Source organism: Ophidiomyces ophidiicola, assembly GCF_022830035.1.
Source record: "Ophidiomyces ophidiicola strain CBS 122913 chromosome Unknown scaffold_5, whole genome shotgun sequence".
Classification (NCBI taxonomy): domain Eukaryota; kingdom Fungi; phylum Ascomycota; class Eurotiomycetes; order Onygenales; family Onygenaceae; genus Ophidiomyces; species Ophidiomyces ophidiicola.
In genome coordinates this window covers 610,810-634,118 of record NW_026054645.1, presented here as the reverse complement: position 1 = coordinate 634,118, position 23,309 = coordinate 610,810, and the positions used below count along the sequence as shown (strand labels likewise).

The 23,309-nt window shown below is 52.0% G+C and overlaps 9 protein-coding genes across 9 annotated transcripts; 6 read left to right on the top strand and 3 right to left on the bottom strand.

Moving 5' to 3' along the window:
- Positions 1–746: 746 nt before the first annotated feature.
- On the top strand, positions 747–2,461 carry INO1 (Myo-inositol-1-phosphate synthase; the record flags this gene model as incomplete). The annotated part of the gene is made up of 3 exons (XM_049251160.1): positions 747–1,441; positions 1,499–2,261; positions 2,327–2,461. The coding sequence occupies 3 exons, from the start codon at positions 747–749 to the stop codon at positions 2,459–2,461; spliced, it is 1,593 nt and encodes a 530-aa protein (XP_049110010.1).
- Positions 2,462–2,759: 298 nt separating this feature from the next.
- LOZ57_002078 (uncharacterized protein) lies at positions 2,760–3,853 on the top strand (the record flags this gene model as incomplete). The annotated part of the gene is made up of 3 exons (XM_049251159.1): positions 2,760–3,083; positions 3,147–3,459; positions 3,537–3,853. The coding sequence occupies 3 exons, from the start codon at positions 2,760–2,762 to the stop codon at positions 3,851–3,853; spliced, it is 954 nt and encodes a 317-aa protein (XP_049110009.1).
- Positions 3,854–4,947: 1,094 nt separating this feature from the next.
- LOZ57_002077 (uncharacterized protein) lies at positions 4,948–6,666 on the bottom strand (the record flags this gene model as incomplete). Its single annotated transcript, XM_049251158.1, has 1 exon — positions 4,948–6,666. One exon carries the CDS (start codon positions 6,664–6,666, stop codon positions 4,948–4,950), a length of 1,719 nt encoding a protein of 572 aa, XP_049110008.1.
- Positions 6,667–8,086: 1,420 nt separating this feature from the next.
- On the top strand, positions 8,087–10,110 carry LOZ57_002076 (uncharacterized protein; the record flags this gene model as incomplete). Its single annotated transcript, XM_049251157.1, has 3 exons — positions 8,087–8,193; positions 8,246–8,589; positions 8,639–10,110. The coding sequence occupies 3 exons, from the start codon at positions 8,087–8,089 to the stop codon at positions 10,108–10,110; spliced, it is 1,923 nt and encodes a 640-aa protein (XP_049110007.1).
- Positions 10,111–10,768: 658 nt separating this feature from the next.
- On the bottom strand, positions 10,769–13,679 carry SAC7 (GTPase activating protein (GAP) for Rho1p; the record flags this gene model as incomplete). Its single annotated transcript, XM_049251156.1, has 3 exons — positions 10,769–13,155; positions 13,234–13,386; positions 13,520–13,679. The coding sequence occupies 3 exons, from the start codon at positions 13,677–13,679 to the stop codon at positions 10,769–10,771; spliced, it is 2,700 nt and encodes an 899-aa protein (XP_049110006.1).
- Positions 13,680–14,641: 962 nt separating this feature from the next.
- Positions 14,642–15,029, top strand: TIM9 (protein transporter tim9; the record flags this gene model as incomplete). The annotated part of the gene is made up of 2 exons (XM_049251155.1): positions 14,642–14,649; positions 14,699–15,029. 2 exons carry the CDS (start codon positions 14,642–14,644, stop codon positions 15,027–15,029), a joined length of 339 nt encoding a protein of 112 aa, XP_049110005.1.
- Positions 15,030–16,108: 1,079 nt separating this feature from the next.
- FDH1_1 (formate dehydrogenase (NAD+)) lies at positions 16,109–17,534 on the top strand (the record flags this gene model as incomplete). Its single annotated transcript, XM_049251154.1, has 6 exons — positions 16,109–16,129; positions 16,192–16,206; positions 16,267–16,381; positions 16,432–16,567; positions 16,626–17,263; positions 17,317–17,534. 6 exons carry the CDS (start codon positions 16,109–16,111, stop codon positions 17,532–17,534), a joined length of 1,143 nt encoding a protein of 380 aa, XP_049110004.1.
- A 614-nt stretch (positions 17,535–18,148) lies between these two features.
- Positions 18,149–19,087, top strand: GPI11 (Glycosylphosphatidylinositol (GPI) anchor assembly protein; the record flags this gene model as incomplete). The annotated part of the gene is made up of 3 exons (XM_049251153.1): positions 18,149–18,514; positions 18,591–18,877; positions 18,940–19,087. The coding sequence occupies 3 exons, from the start codon at positions 18,149–18,151 to the stop codon at positions 19,085–19,087; spliced, it is 801 nt and encodes a 266-aa protein (XP_049110003.1).
- A 939-nt stretch (positions 19,088–20,026) lies between these two features.
- Positions 20,027–21,598, bottom strand: LOZ57_002071 (uncharacterized protein; the record flags this gene model as incomplete). Its single annotated transcript, XM_049251152.1, has 1 exon — positions 20,027–21,598. The coding sequence occupies one exon, from the start codon at positions 21,596–21,598 to the stop codon at positions 20,027–20,029; it is 1,572 nt and encodes a 523-aa protein (XP_049110002.1).
- Between the last annotated feature and the right edge of the window lie 1,711 nt (positions 21,599–23,309).

Here is a 23,309-nt window from a genome sequence, read left to right as displayed (position 1 = left end):
TCTCCAACACGACCGACAGGGCCTCGCATTTCATGAGTGGGCGAATCGGGCTCGTCTCTCGCGCTGATCGCGAGAACCCGAAGGCACGGCTGCTGCCCGAGTGATGCTTTACCCGACATCCCACAGTGTGAATCCCCGTCAGCATCGGTTGGTGTTGGCTTGCCCGCCATCGCCGACTCACCGGAGCCCAGCAGGAGCACGATCAGCGCGGATTGTCGCTGCGCAGCACCCGGCCAGCTCACCTGCTGCCAGTCGAGCAGCCAACGAATGCGGCGAAATGAGAGCGTGGTGGGGTGTCGGGGCTTCACCGCAATATCAGATGCGTTGTTAGCCGAGTTAGGTTGAGCTAGCCACTCAACTAACTCGCGAGTGAGTTAACTAACTAGGTAGCCTGCCTGTTGTTTCCCTACAAATATCGCCTGCCGTCCCGTCTCGCTCCCTCTCTCTCTCACCACCATCAACCCAGTTCCAGCTCCAACTCCAACCGCCTCCCATAAGATCACTACTTTGCAGTGATCGTCTAACACCGCCAAAACGTTTTCCAACCTTCTTCCTTCGTGAGTGTGCCTGTCTCCCGCCATGTCTGGTCCGCCTGCTAACGGCCTCTAGGTCCCACCACCCGTTCAACGGCAGCCGGCGCTCGTCCGCTCGTGGAGGAGCCTCGGATTCCCCCTACGTGAGATAATTTCAGCCTACCATCAACTTGACGCCCGCTCGTTCAACTGTTCAATCTCTCCCACGCGACAATGGCTCCCCACGCTGACATTGCTGCCAATGGCGCCGTGAACGGGTCGGCTCCCAGATCAGACCTCTTCAAGGTCGAGTCCCCCAACGTTGTCTATACGGACAACGAGATCAAGAGTAAGTATGTGTACCGCACGACTGCCGTCACCCGCACTGGCGATGGTAAGTATGTTGCCACCCCCAAGGAAACCGTCTACGATTTCAAGGTGGACCGGAATGTGGGCAAGATCGGTATGATGTTGGTTGGCTGGGGTGGTAACAATGGAACCACCGTCACCGCCGGTATCATGGCCAACCGCCGCAACCTCGTCTGGGATACACGCGAGGGTAAACGCTCCGCCAACTACTACGGCTCCCTCGTCATGGGCTCCACCGTGAAGCTCGGCACCGATCCGAAGACGGCTGAGGAAATCAACATCCCGTTCCATGATCTGATCCCTATGGCCCATCCCAATGATCTCGTCATTGGCGGCTGGGACATTAGTGGTATGAACTTGTCCGATGCTATGGATCGCGCCGCAGTCCTGGAGCCTTCTCTTAAAGAGCTCGTCCGTAAGGATATGGCCGCTATGAAGCCGCTCCCTAGTATCTACTATCCTGACTTCATTGCCGCTAACCAGGAGGAACGTGCTAATAACGTCCTCCCCGGCTCCAAGGCCTCCTGGGATCACGTCGAGCAACTCCGTAAGGATATTCGGTGAGTACTGTACCGAACTTCACCTAACCTTAACTGTATTCACTGACCATTCGCTAGCGATTTCAAATCTTCCAACGCCCTGGACAAGGTAATCGTCCTCTGGACCGCCAATACCGAACGTTATGCCGATCTGTTGACTGGGGTCAACGACACCGCCGATAATCTTCTCAAAGCGATCAAGGATGGACATGAGGAAGTGTCTCCATCCACCGTCTTTGCGGTTGCATCCATTCTTGAGAATACTCCGTTTATCAACGGATCTCCTCAGAATACCTTTGTTCCAGGTGCCATTCAGCTTGCTGAGCAGCACGGTGCTTTCATCGGCGGTGATGATTTCAAATCCGGCCAAACCAAGATGAAGTCCGCTCTTGTCGATTTCTTGATCAACGCCGGCATCAAGCTCACCTCCATTGCGAGTTACAACCATCTTGGAAACAACGACGGAATGAACTTGAGCTCTCACAAGCAATTCCGTTCCAAGGAGATCTCCAAGTCCAATGTCGTTGACGACATGGTAGCAGCCAATCATGTCCTTTACAAGAAGAATGAACACCCAGACCACACTGTTGTCATCAAGTACATGCCTGCTGTTGGTGACAGCAAGCGCGCCCTCGATGAATACTATGCGGAAATCTTCCTTGGTGGCCACCAAACCATCAGCATGTTCAACGTTTGCGAAGACTCCTTGTTGGCCTCCCCCCTCATCATCGATCTTGTGTTGCTCGCTGAGGTTATGACTCGTGTGAGCTGGAAGGCTGCCGACGGCGACAAGTACAAGGGCTTCCACAGCGTGCTTAGTGTCCTGAGCTACATGCTCAAGGTATGCACATTCCTTACTTCCTTTCCCTCTTTCCAACTTCAAGACTTCTGGACTAACATAACCAGGCCCCACTGACCCCTCCCGGAACCCCTGTTGTGAACGCATTGGCCAAGCAGCGTGCTGCTGTTACCAACATTTTCCGGGCCTGCGTTGGCCTTCAGCCCGAGTCAGACATGACTTTGGAGCACAAGCTTTTCTAGACAGATCAACTATTGCACCTATTCTGATGGATTTTGCGGGGTCTTTACGGCCTACCTAATTTTCGGACTTTGAAATTGCAAACATCGGGTAGCTCAACTTCACTCTGTGATTTATTTCTCAGACAGTCGCTCCTTAGATAGAGTCTACCAATAATACTTATATTTTCCCTGTGAATCATGTGATATGATATAATTACCCAAAGCGGCAGGAGGGGCACAGATGAGTGGATAGCCGACTCTCAACGACGACGATATCCCTCTCTTCTGCCTCGTTATCACGTTGCTTGTTCTGTCCAGAATGGAGAAGTATATTATTCGACTTCCTCCTCCATGTAGGAGTGAAATTATCGAGGATACCGACACTTCGGCTCAGACTGAGGCTCTGGGAGAAAGTAACAAGGACTTCTTCGATGAAGATAAGCCAACATGGACTCCCAAAGGCCATAGAGAAGTCTTCATTCAAGACCTGGCAGTCGGTCCTCGTCGAGTGACTTTCATCGCTAGAGTGGTGAATATATATGATTTAAAGAATCGGTTTGCATCCAACGATAGCACTGGTGAGAAGCGGCCTGCAACAGGATGCTTGAAACTCTTAGTCAGGGACTGGAGTGGGATAATACAGGTTCCCAAATACCTACCTTGGCAATCGCCAATGATTCGGATCTCTGCTGATGCTTGAGATTAGGTTCTTCTTTGGTATCTAGATGTTGAGTATGAAATCAACTTAGGCACCCTATTGACGATTTGGATCACACATGTTTCTCATGCCAACCCGCAGCCAAAAACAGGGGCCAAATTGCTCAAGACGAGCATTTTCCCTGAAAAGGATCAAGCCTGCCACGTCCATGTTATAGAAAACGACCTTGGCACCGTTGCTTGTGTGCCAATAGGATATGACAGTAGCGCAAGAGAGAAGTTGAAGGGTATTGTAAAGCTGCGCAATATTACGGAGGCAGTAGAAGGAGAGGCGAGAATGCTAGTGTGGGTGAAGGCAGTGGGTGCGACGAGGAGAGGTGTCAAGCTTTTTTGCCCTTTGAGTATTATTGGTGTGAGGCTGACTGGCAGGTTTGAGCAGTGACTCGGCCGCAGAAAAAGGGGGAGATTGTTGAAGAACGAAATGTTGGTATTGCGGACGATACGGGCGAAGCAGTACTCTATCTAAGCGGGCGCATTCTACACTCTGCACAAAACTGGATGCCGAACGTGACCGTACTCCTTCTAAGCAATGTGACCTGGAAATCAAACGGGACCCGAGCATATATTTCTGCTTACAGTCAGGTCGAAATCAATCCAGATATGGAGGAGGCCGAATGGCTCAGAAGGCATGCCAAGAGAGTGTCGGCGTACATTAATGAAGATGTACCTCAGAATGGTAAGGAGAAATGCGTCTAGGGTATTAATATCGCACTAAAATCATATTCAACTATAGTGTTCGATGTAGAGGCTTTTGAGAGGATGGACTTAAAACTGAAGTATACCATAAGGGATATTGATGAGTGGTACGTACCCGGTGATGCTGCGCCAGAGTGGTCTACAAACTTATATGTTTTGCTAGCTCGCAATCCAGCTATGGTTGGTTCTTGAACTCTCAGACAGCACTCTTACTGATGAACATGGAAGAAGCATTCATGGGCTACCTTTGTGTCATGATCACAGAGATGCATCTTGTGTACTTATTCAAGATTAATCGCCTGTTTTGCGCTGAGTGGTAAGTAAAACCGAGAGATCATACACCAGTGCTATTACCGAAAGACAAGTACCTATATGGAGTCCACTCATTGTGCATGGCTGATAGAGTTCATAGCTGTAATATGCCGATTTTTGCAAATAGTGCCTGGGGCCAGTGTCGCCAGTGTGATAAGGATATTGAACTGAGAATAAACCCACGGGTTGTAAGTTTGCAATTTTTGGGGCTGACTGATTCAACTTGGATAGGAATTGGGTCCATATTGGCATTGTTGGCATGCACTTTGACTCTAAACGGCATCTCCTAACAGATCTAGGTGGGCACAATCGCCGACAGTACTGGCTCGGTTTCCTGCACACCAGTTGGATTCAATCGTCGAAAAGAGCCACTTGCGATTCGAGGAACTTCGCCGCTCCTTTGGACACCAATGGCATGGCGGCAGCTATTTGGCGGAGAGCCCATGGCTCTATTTGACGGAAACGTTAGCGTAAACAAAATGGTGGTGGTGGAAACGCTGATGTTATACTCCAGGATCACATTACTCTTTGGGTGGGACGCGGACATCGGGAAGTTGGTTGTGTGCCAGGTTTCCGGGAGCTGAGCAGGGATATGAACAAAGTCCGGGCGAAAATGTGATAAAAATTTCTTTGCTATCCTAGCTACTAAAATTTAGCAACAAACAACTCCAACCAAGCGGAGTTCAATGCAAGCATATGCCAAGCATATGCATATCGACAGCACAGACCTATTTAGATGTACCTTGTTGGGTATCATTGCATATGCGGCCCGTTCTACTAATCTACCACACCCCAAGCGAATACGCTTTCGGGATGTTCTTCCTGTTCGGCGCAATAACCGGGACATTAAAATACCTTTTGTTTTTTCTCTTCGTATCCCAAAGGACTGGTGGCGTTCTTTTTTCCCCGCCAATAACCCGTTCAATCCTCCCGGCCAATTCCAGCAGCTGTTTCTCCGACCTTGGTAGGCCCAACACTTCCACTCCCACCGGTACGCCCGCTCTTGCACCCCCAGTGCGCGAAGAGTATCCGGCCGGCAAGGAAATAGCTGGAAACCCTGTAACCGAAGCGAGGATGCCGTTTCTGCCCCGCTGCGAGGGAGAAGAAACTGGTACGGCGAGGGTGGTCTGGTGTGGGTAAATGAGCGCATCCAGGGTATATGTGCTAAATATTGAATGCACGGCACTGCGGACCTCAGAGGCGAGCGCTTTGCGTGTGGCATATGACATATTTTGAGGGGACGAGTAGAATGACTGAGTGAGTTGGGCGCGCTGGTTGGGGAGTAGGAGAAACTGGGACCCAGCAGAATAGAGAGCAGCAAGGGACGCAGGAATGTCAGGAGAAGTGGTACTGTGGTGGTACGAAAGATAGGCATCCATTGCCTGGCGGAACTCGTAAACCTGACGGTCCATGGTCGAGTGAATCACCGTGGAGTTGAGGAGCGCATTTGTGATAGGAATCAGGGTAGCCTCTGCGGCATGCAGTCTGGCAAGCATCGACTCCACGACGTTGTTCACGGCAGAGACACCGGGGTCAGACGATGCAGATGTGCGATCGAAGAATGTCTCGACCACGCCCAACCGCATGCCATTCAGGCCACTGAAGTCTGCCTGATGTTCCGGCCCGAACTCTGTGGTATAATCCACGCCCTTGCCCTCCATCACTCCCAGCATGACAACTACATCGCGCACGTCTCTCGCCAGCGGCCCGACAACATCCTGGCTCCACGACACCGGCATCACACCGTCTGTGTCTAGCATGCCTAGCCCAGGCCTCATCCCCACCACCCCACACGCGCTGGCCGGGCTCCTGATCGAGTTCATGGTATCCGTGCCCACTCCCAGCACCCCAAAACCCATGGCAAGACCGGCACCCGTCCCGCCCGAGCTGCCGCCCGGCGTGCGCGACAGATCGTAAGGATTCAATGTCTGCCCGCCAAGCGAAGACACAGAAATGCCTTCGAGTGCCAGCTCGTGCATGTTCGTCTTCGCCAGCAGAATTGCGCCGGCCTTGCGTAGGTTCGTGAGTACAGGAGCGTCGCGGTCGGGACGAAGGGACGAGAGGGTCAGAGAGCCCCCAGTGGTGGGCATGTCGGCGGTATCGACGTTGTCTTTCACTATCGTGGGTATGCAGAACAACGGCGGGAGGCCCATCGTAGACGCCGTGGCAGAGGCATTGCGCCAGACAGCCGAGAGCTCCAGCTCTGCTTCATGCCGGCCAGCGAGTTTGTCTCGCAGTATGATGTCGAGGGCATCGGCGGTGCGCAGCGCAGTAGGATTGAGGGTGAGGATGGCGTTGACGCGCGGGTTGAACGTCTCGGTCTGGGCCAGAAACGCGGATACAATGCTTCGACACGTCGCTTTTCGGGTCAGCAGTGCAGCATGGACCGTTTCAACGGTGGCCTCGAACGGCCCAAAGTCGAGACGCCAATCTGCAGGGCGTGGCGGTGCGACGACGCCGAGTGACAGCGCAGATAGAAGAGAGGCGACGAAGGATTTCATCCTGAGAACCTCCTTCCAACCTCTCGACGACAACGGGCGCCCTCACAACAACAGACAGCCGGCATGGAGACCGCTCGAGCCCGTAGGAGGTGCAATAATAAGGACAATGGGTCTCTACTTGGCTGCTTCGTGAAGTTTAACTACATATGTAACTAACTAACTCCCATGGTTGCTTGACTTGCTGGTTTGCTGGCTGACAGCTGTGTTGCAGACGAACGAACCTACGCTACATCTACATTGCGAACAGAACACTACCTCAGGGTACCTGGCTACAGAATACTACAGGGCCAGAAAGAGAGCTTTTGAATGATCATCCATTGATTTGTTAGGCTCGTGAAAGCTATCTGCAGAAATAATCGCCACACGGTTGCCGTCCTATGTTGAATACCACGTTCCATGCGCCTCAATCTCGTTCGACAGCGGGGGAATAGTCGGCGGGAGGATGTACTCTGGCATAAAAAACGGTTGATGAGCACTGGGATGCCGCACACATATTACGCGGGGGGGACGACAACAACGTACCGTGCGATCAGTGAGGCTCGCAGTGCACGACAAGGCCCATGTTGTTATTGCAGGTCTGGTATGGCGGGCCATGCACATGGCAGCCGGAGGGCGTGTTGGGGCAGCAGAAATTGCAGTTTCCGAGATCCTGGCAGCCGCTGGGGACGTTGCAGACAGCGCGGGCCTCGCCGGCGGGATGGGCAGCGGCCATGAGGAAGAGGGAGGAGAGAACGGAGAGGTAGAGCTTCATGGTGGCGACGAGAGGGTGCTGATTGCTGGTTTTCTGGATGGCAATTGAGGCTGGACTGGCTGACTGGCTGATATCGATACTCCTCCCGAGCGTGCTCTTCAGGCGGCTTTTATATCTTCCCCTCCACGACGCCCACCGTCGCCAACGCCGTGATTCCCCCGTGCAATCCTGCTTCCCTCGATCTCGACGCCTGGGGACCCTAAGAGCATCTGCATGCTGCACAGCTTACCGCGCTCGAGTGCTGCGATTGCTGCTAGAGTGCTGCTGCCGACCTGAGTACCCTCGGGGGGCTGTGCACGGCCGGACATCCAGCGATTGCGAGCTCAAGACCGCCAGCCGCATTGGCGCCGCCGGCGTTCCTTTTGCATGCCGCCGGCGGCCTTGTCCTCGCTTTGGCGCCTCTGCTGCCAACGGCCGGTCTGCTCGCTAGCCCGTCGCAGAGGGTACTCAATATCGCTACACCACGCGGGATAGCTCGCGGTGGTTGCTTGCCAGCCAAGCTCTATCATTGTTTATCCGGTCGCTGAATTGGCTGGGCTGCCTACTACAGGCTCGTTTGCAAGCAATCGCCTGCGGACATAAATTCGGGGCTGCTGCCATGCTCAGCATAAGTCTGATCCTGCTCCTCCCCGCCTGAACCGTCCCCGCAGTGACCTCACAACCGGCACGATGATTTCTAAGCGCTGGGCCATCCTCCTGTCCGTCCTGTGCAGCCGTGCTCGGGCTGCACCCCCGGCGGTGACTATTGCGCCCTCTCCCACCGGCGCCTCTTGCTCGTCAGTATGGCCCGTGCTTCTTTTGTCTAACAAGTCTAACGCACTCGCGCAGGTTTCATGTTGACCACTGGGACTGCACTTCACTGTGCACCGAAACCTCGTCCTGGTACGGAATTTCAACTACCGTGACGAACTTCGATGAATTCCAAAATTCCCTGGATTCCGTCTATAAATCCCGGTCACTCACCGGAAACAGCATACCCGTGCATACCACGGCCTTTACCTTCCCTGGGTTGGGCTACATCACGGCATATGGCTACTATAACTCAGAGGCCCTAAAGTCTGCTGGTTACCAGATCATCTCCGGAGTGTCGACAATCACGGAGCCCTGCAAACCAACAGCATCTCTTCCGCCCTCCCCAACTGGGTCTGATTGCACTCCTCACGGCGACCATTGTAAGCTACTCTCCTAGGTATTTTGGTATGCATCTACTGACAGTCATAGGGCATTGTCAGCCATGGCCATCTGCCACCAGTCCTCCGCAAACATGCGAACCCCATGGTGACCACTGGCATTGCCCTCCCGGCGTGCCCCAACCTACGACGCCGCCAGGAGCCCCTCCAACAAGCAAACCACCAACGACTGCTTCCTGTGAACCTCATGACGATCATTGGCACTGTCCCCCCGGCGTCCCAGTACCTACAACGCCACCTGGGGGGTCTTCTCCAACGAGCAAACCGCCAGCAGCCACTGCTTCCTGCCAACCCCATGGAGACCACTGGCACTGCCCTCCAGGCGTGCCATACCCTACAACCCCCCCAGGGGCCTCTCCATCAAGCAAACCACCAGCAACCGCGTCTTGCGAACCCCACGATGATCACTGGCACTGTCCCCCTGGCGTCCCAGTACCTACAACACCACCTGGAGGGTCTTCCCCAACGAGCAAGCCGCCAGGAGTAACTGCTTCCTGTGAACCTCATGATGATCACTGGCATTGTCCCCCAGGTGTGCCACAGCCTACTACACCACCAGGAGGGTCTCCTCCTACAGGCAAACCACCAACAACTGCTTCCTGTGAACCTCATGATGATCACTGGCATTGCCCCCCAGGTGTGCCACAGCCTACTACACCACCAGGAGGGTCTCCTCCTACAGGCAAACCACCAACAACTGCTTCCTGTGAACCTCATGATGATCACTGGCATTGCCCCCCAGGCGTGCCACAACCTACTACACCACCATCATCTCAGCCAGCTGCCAAACCTCCTGGAGGTGAATGTGAGCCACATGATGACCACTGGCATTGTCCCCCAGGTGTGCCACAGCCTACTACACCACCTGGAGGGTCTCCTTCTACTAGCAAGCCACCAGGAGCTACTGCTTCGTGTGAACCTCATGATGACCATTGGCACTGCCCACCAGGTGTTCCCCAGCCAACTGCGCCTCCATTTTCCAAACCAACAGGCAAGCCTCCAGTAAGTGAATGTGAACCACATGGTGATCACTGGCACTGTCCTCCTGGAGTGCCTCAGCCAACCACACCACCATCATCCCAGCCAACAGCCAAACCTCCTGGAGGTGAATGTGAGCCACATGATGATCACTGGCATTGTCCCCCAGGTGTGCCGCAGCCTACTACACCACCCGGAGGGTCTCCTTCTACTAGCAAGCCACCAGGAGCAACTGCTTCATGTGAACCCCATGGTGACCACTGGCACTGCCCACCAGGTGTTTCAGAGCCAACTGCACCTCCTTTACCCCAATCAACAGTCAAGCCTCCAGCAGGACAATGTGAGCCTCATGATGATCACTGGCACTGTCCTCCTGGCGTTCCACAGCCTACAACACCACCAAACCCGTCTCCAACGCAATCGCCTGTCCAGTTCGAGGGGGCTGGCTCGCGAAATATCAATCCAATTGGGCTACAAACGGCAATACTGGGTGGTCTGTTCCTGCTATGGAATTTAGCAATCTAATGTACTCAATGAAGTGTAACGATACAATAGTCCAAACTCAGGTAGTTGTAGTGTAATAATTTGCAGACTAATAAAGACAATTGTCACATGACGGCATGCCTTAAGGCTTTGCTCGGAATATTAATTATATTCAATACAAACGGAAATGAATATACTCGAAAAGGGGATATAATAAAATACAGGAACAGCTATGAACAACTATAAATAAGATACTTGAAAAGGACAGTGGTAAGCGGAACTAAAATATACTTAGTGTCCTCCAACGGACACTAAAACTTCAGAGCGGGTGTTTGAATACCAAAAATAAATCAAATCCTGAACGATGCAACTTCCAGCAAAATAACAACAGAAGCAAAAAAAAATGCAAATCATGAATTAGTCATACAAAAGGTGCCAAGGTATGTTCAAACGAGAAATGGATAAAGGCGTGAAATTCAAGTAACTCGAAAGCATAGATTAGCCGGTAGTGATCACTGGTTCTATGAATAGAATTTGTGAGCTTATGGCATATAGTCGGCCATTTTGGAGGTTGCTCGACATAGTCCTGGAGAATCCTCATATTAATTCCCCACTGAAAACGCGGACCCTTCTTCCATGGTGTATCGATTTTCACGTAAAGTTCATTGCTTTCATTGCCTTGAAAATTCTGGAATAACACTTAAGAGGTCGCCTGTGTCGATTCTTTTGAGGGCTCTGGGGCTGGAGGTGCATCGGCGGCCATTTGAACTGCTGTTTCTGTACCTTTATCATCATTTTCTGATATTTCATTGGGAGACTTCGTTGTTGTTTGGGCGGGTTCTTTGTGTGGTTCGACGTGGTGTTCACTGACATTTGTAATTTTGGTGGGGGTCTCAGTAGATTCTAGTTTCTGGTTCGAATCTTGAGTATCCGGCTCACATGATGATTCTGGTTGGGTTGGCTTGTCAATGACAGTTGCTGGGGGGGATGGTTCTTCTTCAACCTTTGGTAGCACTGTGACAACGTCGGCTGGGGCAGGTTCTTCTCGAGCGATAGTGGGTGGAGCTGGTGGCCCAGGAGGTATGATTGAGGCAGAAGGAGGCTGGCTGACCGAAGGGTGTTGATCTCTTGTGATATCCACCGACGGCCCGCGGGTGGTTTTCGCATCCTTGCTGAAGAAAGAGAGGCTCGCACGAGAAGCCACCTTATCATGGTCAGCAACCGGCGGGCTCTGAGCTCGTGCATGTTCCGATTCTTTATCTCTCATTCCTTCTTTTACATGGGAGACCCTGGCTTTGATTTTGCTAAAAAATCCCTTTCGTTCTTCGTCTTCACTGTCCTTTGCAGAAGATAGGCTTTTAGTATGTGTGCTGATTGTAGTATCGGGTACACTAGGCGAGAGAACAGAAGATGACGAGCCCTCTTTCTCGACTTGCGGAGCCTCGTTTGATAATATTGGTAAATTTGAACTGGCAAGCGAAGGGCTGCTGAATCTTGCACGAGTGTGGGATCCGGCTGCCGCAGGAGGTGACATGCTTAAAGACGCAGGTTCCCCGGCCCGTCTTGACGACCGGTGGAATCTCCAGCTACGTCTTTTCTCTTTTTTGTCGTTATTCTCTTCGACATGTTCCAAGTCTGACTGGTCAGTGACATAGTTTAACGACGGAGAGGATGTCCGTGATATAACCGTTTTCAATGTCTCCGATTGCCCTTGTGGGTTGCTTTGGTCTTCAATACTTGCCTGATTGGTTGAAGTGTTCAACAAATTAACTGTATTGTTGAAACTCGACGTTTTCGGTGTCGACACCAGTGCTCGGTCAGCATCGTTATTGGACACTGCGCGCAATAGGGGTGGGGGTGGTGATCCGACATCGTCAAGATGATGAAGAGAGTGGGTTGAACTCTGTGCACTTTCACTGGCGCTGCCAGGTATGCGACGTTTCTTTCGTAGTCTGTTTGGCTGTCTACCATCATCAGGAGGACTGGACCACACAAAAAGTGATGCCAATTTACGCTCTCGACTTGGTGTTACGACCTGTTTAGAACCACCGGGCTCTGTAAGATTGTGGTCTGCTTGTGCCTCACTATCAATTGTTGACGCTGAGCGGTCAATCTCGATACGCATTTCCGGTTTATTGACTTTAGAGATGTTTGTTGTTTCTGCCAACTTCGTTCCGCTATGGGTAAGCGGTGCAGAATGCGGAGCAGGCGTTAATGGCTTCGCAAGTGAAGGAGCTGGTTGTGATCGGTTGAATGTGGGCGAGAGCCCGGGTGGTCTTTTTGACGGAACGGTGTTGCTTCGATGCACTCCGAAGCTATTAATCGATTTTGGTGTAGGAGGGCTGCCAGGATGACCGCCTGGGTTTCTGGAGTGTCGTGAAGATACAGACACGTTTCTTCTCAGATTCTCATATTTCCTAAGACTGTCTGGTCCGCCGCTAGCGTTCGATACTGAACGTCGTAATTTCGATTTTTGCGGTTGTGCATATATGCCTTCCTCCATCTCTTTAACAGTTTGGGCATCTGCCGCGGTACCATTCATACCAAAGAGGAAATTATCCTGGTTTTCGATCAAGAAAATGAGGACATCCTGGCTTAGCTTGTATTCTGCCGGTGACATGTCGTGATTCGGATGCGATAGCATACCGGGTTGAAATATCGCCGCCAAATTTGCCGCCGTCATTCGGTTTAAATCAGATTTAGAGGCGAAAACCGTCAGTAAATCAAGAATGTAGAGCAGAAGTTGTCGGTTGAGTGGAGGTAGTTCTTTTATGAGCTTCTGGTACATTGCAACTGTCTCCTCACGATTGGGAAGCTTGGAGCCGTCCGGTTCGTCTTCCTCATTCTTTTGACTCTGAGTCTGCTGAGGCCTTAATGGGTCTCGGAAACGCTCATAAAAATCCAAGGGCACGATCGGTTCCGGGAGTTGATTTAGGTAGCGCCGCAGAACGTTGGCTGCATCATGAACGGTATAACCGGTCCAATCCAGACCCTTACCGTATCTGTCAGCAGTGTTGAAGACCTCTTGTAGATCCTTAATCCGCTTAGCAGAGCCGCTCAGACGAAAAATACCCTCTACATCAGTAGCTGCCAAAGAGAAAAAAAAAGTAATTAGCAAGCTACAAAGAAGGGTGAATATGTAAGGGAGGGCCAGACCCTACTTACCTTTTTCTTTCAAGAACACTCCACACTTAGCGACAACGATAGGAACGTAGCCATAAACAAAGCTCTTTCCATCTTCGCCGGTAAGCGAGATAGCAACATTTGCATATTTGATGCTGACGTTTAGAGGGACTCCGAAAATTCCAGTTGACGGTTCTAAGGCGGCTCGTGTTATCAGGATGAGTCCAGAGAAAGGCGGTACACATCCGTCGTCTCTCTGGAAGAGTGACCAAGGAGGCGCAGCGTGGGCAGCGATACGCAAGACTGAACAAGTCAAGGAAGAGCTTACCTGCTTCTTGTTTCTTTGTGTTGCGCTTGAATTGCTTCCACCACGAGGTAAGATCGCGTTTTGAAGGGGGGGACGAGCGCTCAGCCGGCAGGGGTGAAGGCTGTACGGCGGTTGTATGCGGGCGCACGGATGCTGAGGGGTTTTGCTGGCTGTTTGGCATATTGTGGCAGAGCCCCAGTCGAGGGCGTGCTTGTGCGCCGTATGCTGTTTCGCAAGAGATTAAACCAAACAAATGATGTTGATATAAAAGGAGAATTCGGCCAAGAAAAAAGGAGGCCAGGCCTTGTGCCCAACTGAAACAGCGAGGCAGCAAGCGCAAATAGTCGCGTTCAGTGATAAGCCACAGTACAATCACACAACCGAAAACGATGCATGTATATAAGTGGATATCGAGTTCTCACCACGAAGGCATAAGAGTATAGATGCTGGTCGTAATCTGTGTTTGCGCATAGCCGGGTACATGTGCAGTGTCGTATCGAAAAAGGGAGATGATGGCGTCTGGCCAAGCGGTTCTGGTGAGGTTGGCGCCACAGGAGATCGGGCGGTGATCAACGTCGATAGAGTGAGATACAGAATTATAACGAGAGGTCGAGTCTAGGTTCGAGATCGAGTGTCGACAATGAGACAACATGGAGGAGTGGTTCCAGAACGAGCGGCGCGATTAGCGTCCAACCCAGAGCAGAGGTGGAGCCGGGGATGAAACACAAGAAGCCACAGAAGCGGTCACAGGGAACAGGAGAGACGCATAATCAAAGCACAGAAAATCCTGCGACTGACACAATAATACACAGCTGCAGCAGCACAGAATCGACAAGTAGAGACGAGGTTGCGAAGCAACGCAGATGAGGAGTCGCAGCGCGTGAGTCAGGAAGAGGACACGAACGAGCGGTCGGTCGCGCAGCCACTCAGGGGGGTGGATTCTGCCTCCCGCTAGCTGTATTGGGAATAGTGACTCACGTGGAAGTCGGGCGGAATAACGTTGGGCCGAGAAGCTGAAAACAGAAAAAGACAGGAAAGACGAAGAGGAAGAAGAGAATCATAGAAAACAGGGGCAGACAGGCAGAGATCAGAGGTATTGCACAGGAAAAGACTGGCATAGAATCAGGGTTTGACGTAGCCACCATGGACGGGTATGTTCTGCTACTCACCCCCTGCCCGCCGCCACTGACAGCTCTCCAGACTCACAGCATCGGAACAGCAGGAGCTCCAGAAGCGCATGGAGAAAAAGCAGATCAAGGAATTTATGGGGGTACTTCAATTTCCCCTTATACAGATCAAGTTTGTAGAGCTGTGGCTAACCGCCGGACTCCCCCAGGCTTACTCTATGATTGTCCAACGCTGCTTCGAAGACTGCATCAGCGACTTCACTACTAAATCTCTTATTTCGCGAGAAGAAGGCTGCGTTAATCGATGCTTTGACAAATACATGAAGACTGCTGAGCGAGTCAACCAGCGATTCCAGGAGCAAGGAAATGAGATGATGCAGGCTGGGCAGATTCCCGGCAAATGAAACGTCGTTACGATTCCTTCCTTTTTATTTTCCATACCTTGCTTTTCTGTTCTCTCCTGTTTCTGCATTGTTCTGGCTTAACCTGCACATGTGCTGTCGACTGTCTTGTTGAATTCATTTGCGCAGAAAACGGGAGATCTCCGAATCGGCATTGTCACTGTATACTATCACTTACTCAACTTCTAATAGCTTATAAGCTTCCAAGACTTAAACAGCTCCGTGATAGGGACTCATTTTCGGTAGCTTATGCCTAGCTCTGTGCGACAAATTAATACATCAGCCGTCCAGTTCAGGGTATGAATTGGCAACACAGGAAAGATGTTTGGAGTGACTGCAATGGCTTGAAGCAGAACCGGGACTCATTCAAGATAACGCCCTAGAGCGGAACTATCGGTCTATCAAAACGTCAGGATGGGGTATGAGCCATTGCTCGCAGGTTAAATCCAGGCCAGCCAGTTATGCAGGTCATGTAACGGCAATGCCATCCCAGCAACTCTCTTGGGGCCTTCAGTTCCGCACTGCGCGCGCCGCCAGCGACTCCAAGGAGGTTTGCAGCTCCCCACGTCTCTTGAATGTGCGGGGAAGCTCCCAGGTTTGCCTGGGACCATCCGCACCTCGTAGATTATTGTTTCTCCGTGCTATACCTCCTGGCAGCTCTTCCGTAGCTGCCACCGCTACACGCCATGCGAAGCAAGTGTAATAATAGGGCCGGAATTCCGGCTTGGGCTTCGCCAGAGAGAATCAAGCCAGGTCGTGAGGTTTCGCAGAGCCAGATTTTGCGTTTTCCCCTCACCCCACACGCGGCCCCTCCCAAAAGAGAATAAAGATCCTGCATCGCCTCTCCGCAGCAACCTCGCCCCATTGCCGCTGTTATTCTCCTCGCCAGCGTCAAGTCCGCTATAAAAGCTGTGCTACTTCAACTACTTGCCTGCGTACCTACTCTCTGCCAATCCCTTCTACGACCGCTTTTTTGCCTTCCCCGCCTCAGCCGCTTCCAGCCGAATTCCTTACCAACATACATATTTCCAAGAAATCCAACCTAGTTAAAAGCGCCGACTACATTGCTCTTCCCACCCAACATGGCCGACACTGTAGGAAAGGTACGCAGCGTCCCATTACTAACATCGGTGTGTCCAATTGGCTGACGTATGTCATTTCGCAGACCATTACCTGTAAAGTAATATAGCCCCGTCTCGTTCACTCTACCAGAAATGCTCGGTTTGTTGACTGCGACTAGGCAGCAGTGGCGTGGGAGGCTGCAAAACCACTATCTATTGAAGATATTGAAGTCGCTCCTCCAAAAGCCCATGAAGTCCGAATTCAGATATACTATACTGGCGTTTGCCACACAGGTAGGACCAGACGTTGGCATGGATTCGTTTGATAGCTGATCATAGTACAGATGCTTACACCCTCTCCGGAAAGGACCCCGAGGGCGCATTTCCAGTGGTACTCGGCCACGAGGGTGCTGGTATTGTAGAATCTATTGGAGAAGGCGTCACTTCAGTGAAGCCCGGTGACCATGTCGTTGCTTTATAGTATGGTTCTTTTTTGTCTCCTGTTTACTAGAAGCAATCATCATCTAATCAGGTACAGCACACCGGAATGCGGAGAATGCAAGTTTTGCAAATCTGGAAAGACAAATCTTTGCGGCAAAATTCGGGCCACTCAAGGAAAAGGCGTGATGCCCGATGGGACAAGCCGATTTAAGTGTCGTGGGAAAGACCTCCTGCATTTCATGGGAACATCGACATTCTCCCAGTACACCGTCGTGGCCGATATCTCCGTTGTTGCTGTGGCGGATAAGGCCCCCATGGACAGGACGTGCCTTCTGGGCTGCGGTATTACCACCGGCTATGGCGCTGCAGTTGTAACGGCCAAGATTGAAGAGGGCTCTACAGTTGCAGTATTCGGTGCCGGTTGTGTAGGCCTCTCTGTAATCCAAGGTGCTGTGAAAAACAAAGCCGGCAAGATTATCGTGGTGGACGTCAACGACACCAAGGAATCATGGGCTCGAAAATTTGGTGCTACTGACTTCGTGAATCCTACCAAACTGGGTGACAAGAGTATCCAAGAACACCTGATCGAGATGACGGACGGTGGATGTGACTACACATTCGACTGTACTGGAAATGTTGGTGTCATGCGTGCTGCTCTAGAGGCATGCCACAAGGGTTGGGGCCAGAGCATTGTCATTGGTGTTGCAGCTGCCGGGCAGGAAATTTCCACAAGGCGTAAGTGTCTTATATATGTTGCTTTTAGGAGTGCCATCTAACAGCAGTTGCAGCATTCCAACTTGTAACCGGTCGTGTATGGAGGGGCTGCGCCTTCGGTGGCATTAAGGGCCGTTCTCAGCTGCCTGACCTTGTCAGCGATTACCTCCGAGGCGATCTCAAGGTTGATGAATTCATAACCCACCGCGAGCCATTAGCCAACATCAACGCTGCATTCGAGCAGATGAAGGCAGGTGACTGCATCCGATGTGTCGTGGATACCCGAACCTAAATAGATTTTTATGGCATATTCTTGCAGTAGATGGTCCTGGAGTTGTTGTCTCTGCTGTTGGTGGCTGCGGTGCATGGAACTGCTTCTGAAGGTGTAACAAATGGAATACATTAGTGATGTAGTTAGTTAGTTCTGTGATCGAAGTGGCTAATGGAAAAGCAGGCGATGGTGTTGCATTCTCTCCATCGCTAATGATGAGTTTTCGTTTCTTCTTTTGCCTCCTCGGTCTCTTGGCTTCTAGCTAACTATATGATAGCATGTATGAGTGTATAGTCATATCTCCGATGCCAAACCCGGTTATGTAGAAACTCTCAGGGCTTACTGATGTATAGCCTGTTGCTCAGCATGTAAGAAATCTGGGGTCCGAGCATACCTTCACGTTAGAAAAGCAGAATTAAATAATATATTATAAGCTCTCAACAGTTGTCTACCCAAAAAGTAATCAGACCCATCATCGACAGAAACCAACAAAGAGTCAAAGCTGAAATTTAGTTCGGCAGGTTGTATGTACCTTGGGCCTGGGCGGTGACGCGGGGCAGAATAGGCTAGAAACATCCAACATTCCGGTACCTTCGTGGCCAAAGCTGGCAATTCACCTTGCACACCGTTCAGCCATGGACGTACCGGTGTCTACGTTATCTCCTTCGGCTACACCTAGCCGTAAGCCTCCACCATCCTGTTCTCAGCCGCCGGTCTCCATTCAGCGCTCGTCAGCTGCTCAGATATTGTCGCATCTTCACCCGCTCGTCGTGCTCTCCTTATTCACCGCCCGATTTCAGCTATTGGTGGATGATCCTGTATCGGCGTTAGCGAGTTTACTACCTGTGATATGCGCTGTGCAGGGTATCTATGTTGTTGTGTGTTTGCCGGCTGCCAAAAAGGTTGGATCGGGAAAAGATAAGGGCAGAGCTGGACAGAAGAGAAGAATCGGCGCTACAGGCGGTGGAGAGAATGAGAATGCATTAGGGGCTAATGTAGTAGTATGTTGAAGCTGTGATATACTAGAATGCTTGATTGTACAGAGTTGCTAACCCAATTCGCAATTCTCTCATCTAGCCCGCGATACTCTCCCTACTTCTCCCCATTCTCCTCGGCACACCATGTATTACTATCCTGCTTGTGCTTTTTGGCGCTCCTGCCACCACTCACGTTTTTCACACTATCCTCTGCGCCACACATATGTCGGTTCTTGCTGGCACCAGCCTTGTCTATGTTCACGGAACAGATGGTTCGGTATGGCGAGAAATCTGGGGCGCATCGAGAGCCATCGATAGTATTTGGGCTGCCGCTGTAGGAACTGCAGTTGGTGCATGGCTGGGAGCAGTGCCCATTCCCTTGGATTGGTGCGTATAACTGTCTATAACAAGTTCTTCCCTGGGTTGTTGTCGATCTAATGTAGATACAGGGATCGGCCGTGGCAAGCGTACCCCATTACGATTGTGACTGGTGCGTATATTGGCTATGCACTCGGCTCGTTATTGGGGAGAACGCCCCTTTTGTTCGGCAAGCGAATACAATTTGATTCTGAAGAAGACTCAAGACCAAAAATATAGAATAGCGCAAAATTCCGGTCCGATTTTATGGGAGCGGCGGGTAAGGTTCCAAGAGCTGTGAAAAGAGTAGAAATCAAGCAGTTTACCGAAAGGCTAATATAACCCTTCATTGGAGAACTGAAATATGATAATGGTAATAATGCACCATATATTTGTATGTCTTCTGGCCTCAAGATACAGCTTATCGTGCATGTAAAACATGCAACTCAAGTAAATATTGTTCATATAATTCTCATAAAGCCTTCATGCTGCCACAGAAGCCATTCCTTTTTCATTCTGGCTTCAAATATGCCCGTCTACCTTTCTCATTCACTTCATACTACCGGAATCTATATTGCAAGGATGTTCATGCCAAGCTCTGAAACAGCCACCACCACCTGTACCGTCCTCCAGAATTATAGATACTCCTAGGGGAGACGTTCCAAAACTTCGAAGGAACGGTGTTGACCATGTCGGCTATCGACGCAGCTGGAGAGGAGGCCAAGGCTTGTGGACTGCAAAGAAGTCGAACCCAAAAAAAGTGATGGTTGAATACGGGGTATTTTTCTTGATATTATAAAGATAAGAGAAGAGATAATAGAGCGAGTAGTATCAACGCTTATTTGTATGTAACACGGAGGAGTGCAAGGATTCCTGACAGGAACTAGTAAGAACAGGAGATATGTGGAAATTTGAGAGATTGATGTATGGCAGTGGGGAGGCGTAGTAAGGGGTATCATATGCGAAACGGGTAATCCAGAGGTGTACAGAAGGATTGCAGGTGCAAAAAAGGGATATCATGTGCAGGCATACCATGCTTGAGACCAAAATGAAACGCATCGCTAGCCAGCCGTTCAAAAAAACAAAAAAAAAAAAAAGAAAAGAAAAGAAGCCCATAATCCAAATGCATCGTAAAACGTACATACAAGTGCTGGTGTTGTCAATCAGAGTATAATTATGCTAAGTTCTCACTATCATCCTATCCAACGTGTTTTTGCGATGGAACGAGACATCTTTCTTTAATGGTAAGCTTTCAAGCGACGGCGCATCGGCTTTCCCAATGCTGCTACCACTGTGCAGTCGCCACATGCCTGAATCCAAGCGCTCCTGTCTCGAGTCACATCGAGAGGACGTCGCGGACTCAGAGGCACAGCTCGACTGGGGAAAGACACTATCTTGTCTTGTTCCCGGCAAACCTCTGAGCAGCTCAACTTCCCGTTGAAGGTCCTGGACCTGGTGCTCGAGGAGTTTTCGAGCAGTTTGTTCCCTACGCACAAGCGTAGTGAGAGCGCTGTACTGTTCAACCGAAATTCCTGGAGAACTAAAAGGTGACGGGCTCATAGGTGGGTGAGACTGAAGCGCTGCGGTATGCGGGCGAAGTGTAGCAGTGCTAGTGGGCCTTTGTGTATCAACAGTAGAAGGTCGAACAGATGTAGTGTCGCGACTTGGGGGCTCCTCGGAAGCCATCACAGGTGGTACAGGGACATGGGGTCCACTGTTTGTCACCTTCGACGGGGCTGGCGGGAATGGCTGAATAGGAGAGAGATCGGATCCTTGCAGCTTTGCAATTGCAAACTCTAAGTCCATTAATTTGACCTCCAGCGTGGAGATGCGCTGGGTGAGGCTGGCATCGCAGTCTTCCTGCATATTCGACATGAGATTGCCAAAATCAAACTGTGATAGATCGCCGTTCGCAGCAAGGGCCTCCACGCGAATTTCTGCAGGATCTTCTTCTGCGGCTGCTGCTGCTGCTGCTTCTTCCTCTTCTTTGCTCGTATCACCCACCACGGTATCACGGATGGGTGCAGAATCGTCCTCCGGATCTAGAGTTTTTTCCAAAAATCTTATTTCATCGCTGCGTCGACGCCATTGTATCGGTGACATACGGTGCGACCTGGCTAGTTCCCTAAGTGCATAAGCACTCCGCGAACGGCGTTTGAATTGCGTGTCTGATGCCCTCGATGCGTTATCTGCAGTCCTTTGTTCCGCAACCGACCCGATACTCACACTCCGCGAACCTTGACGGGCAATCTTGGTCGCTATCTCTCGACCTTCTTCCGACGACAACACCAGGCTCGGCAGTGTTGCTCGTCGACGAGGACGCCTGCGACGAGTAGCCAGCGCGTCTTCTTCTTTGTCCTTATTCCCCGCTGGGACGGGTGGGATGTCAACGAGTTCGGGCTCCGTGGGGGTCGGTATGTGGGAGATATGGTCCCGGGATGATACCGACTTGAGAGATTGTTTGCCGGCGTCGGCGATGGTGAGGAACTCGGGCTCGGTGTTTCTGAGGCGGCTGAATGCCTGCGGGTCGTTCGCCATATTCTGGTTGTCCTCGCAGTCCAGTTCCTGCACGACGGGATCGCTCTTCCTCTTGCGACCAAATAGTTTGCGCATGACTGTTTTGATTGTGCTAGCTCTGCGAGGCTGCATCGTCGCACTTGGGGTTAGGGTCGCTCTCTGAGGATTTTGGGAGACAAGCCGGCTATGGTACGAAATCCGCTGTGTGCCGTCGAAGGGTAAGGAGTTATGCATGGGCGGATAAGAGGCATGGGTCACGCGCCGGGGGTTCGAATTCACGATCGGGGAGAGCGGCATGAAGGCAGTGGTGTTGGGCCCATCGCTGCCGCGGTCATTTCTCAAGGCCGGGTTGCTTAGGGGAGCGGAAATCTTTAGGTCGATAAGACGGGGAGCCATGGTCGCGAGCCAGACCGGGCCGCGTTCAGGACAGAGTCACTGAACGAGAGCAGGGAAAGGGTAAATGCGGATCTTCTAGAAGAGAGCGAAGGACAAAAGAACGGAATGCGGAGAGTCTGATTTGTTATTTTCCCCCGCGGTCCCGCAAAATCCCTCGGGCAAGATATTGTCTCACAATCCCAGAGGCAGCAGGCGAATGACAGGCGAAGAGGCGCATATCACGATCTGGGCGGGCTTGCTGGTGCTTTGATGGACAAGGCTTGGGCGCGCTAAAGACGCAGCTGGCTGGCGACCGCGACAAGGCCGCAGCGTTCCTGGCGATGGCGAGCGAGCGTGGGCGGCGCTGAGCCAACCAGTCTGTGGAGCCGGAAGTTGGTGGATGATCGGCTGTCCTGCGGGTGTAGTTAATAATACGGCGCAGAGAGCGCAAGCGGCGCTGGAGAGCGAGATGCTGCAGGTCGTGAGCCGCTGTCGTCGGCGAGAGCGGCTTAGGAGCGCAGGGCCATGCGTCTGCGGGTCTCGTCAATAATAATAGTAGATAGTCAGGCTGTCAAGTGCGCAGAGCGATGAGCATGCCGCGTAGGTTAGTTAGTTATCAGCCGGTCGGAGAGGCCGGGGTTGGCGCAAGAAAGACCGCAGACAAGCAGACAAAGAACGCGGCGACAAAGACGCAGACGAGGCGGGCCAGCACGAGCATAAGACGCAGGCGAAGAGCAGCAGCAGCGTTAACTAAGGCCTGACCGCCGCCACCAGCGCGAGAGCCGGCGGGGGAGTTGGCGGCCCAGGGGCTTATCTCCACCAGCTAGTCCAGTCTGCGACGGGCATTATCCATGCTCCACGCCCCCTCAGGGCTTGCTCGGGACGGACGGGCTGATGGGGAGGCCTTCCAGAAGCGCTGGCGCATCGCAGACAAAGGACTCGGGTCAGATTGTTCGTTCGAGGCGGCGCCGCCAAACCGCCGCTCTGAGACGCCGTCAACCGTGGATGCGCCCAAAACACCCGGCTGCGAGGTGCAACAGTCGTGTGTTCGGCCGTATGCCGGCTGTTTTTCGCTTTGAGCTGCACTGGGCCCTTGACTAGTTATGCTTGATCCGACAAGTCGAGTCATCCCGTCTTAGTTACGGCTGGTCGTCCGGGGTGCCGGGCTGCATGCATGGTCTATGGGATGGATGTGTACTGTACAGTGTCTCTACTACACGCCTACCGCCGCATCGCATCGCACCGCTTCGCATTGCATTATTGTCGTTCCGGGCGACGACAGCTGCGCGGGCCAAACGGATCCTCCTCTCACGCCCCCTGCATGACGTCCGTTGCATCGGGGTACCGCAGGTCGGCGTTTTCTTCGAGGAAGTCCATCCACCGTTTGAGGAACGAACTGCCGCTGTCTCGAGCGTCAGCGCCATCCCTGCTAGTCACGTAGCTAACGTAGAGTCCTCGCGTTCGAGGCTCGTCTGGCGCCCGGCGTGGCAGAGACGACCCTGGCGTGGAGAGGGGGAACGGAGGGGAGGGCATGGGAGGGCATGGCCACGTTACATACCGGCGGATTGTT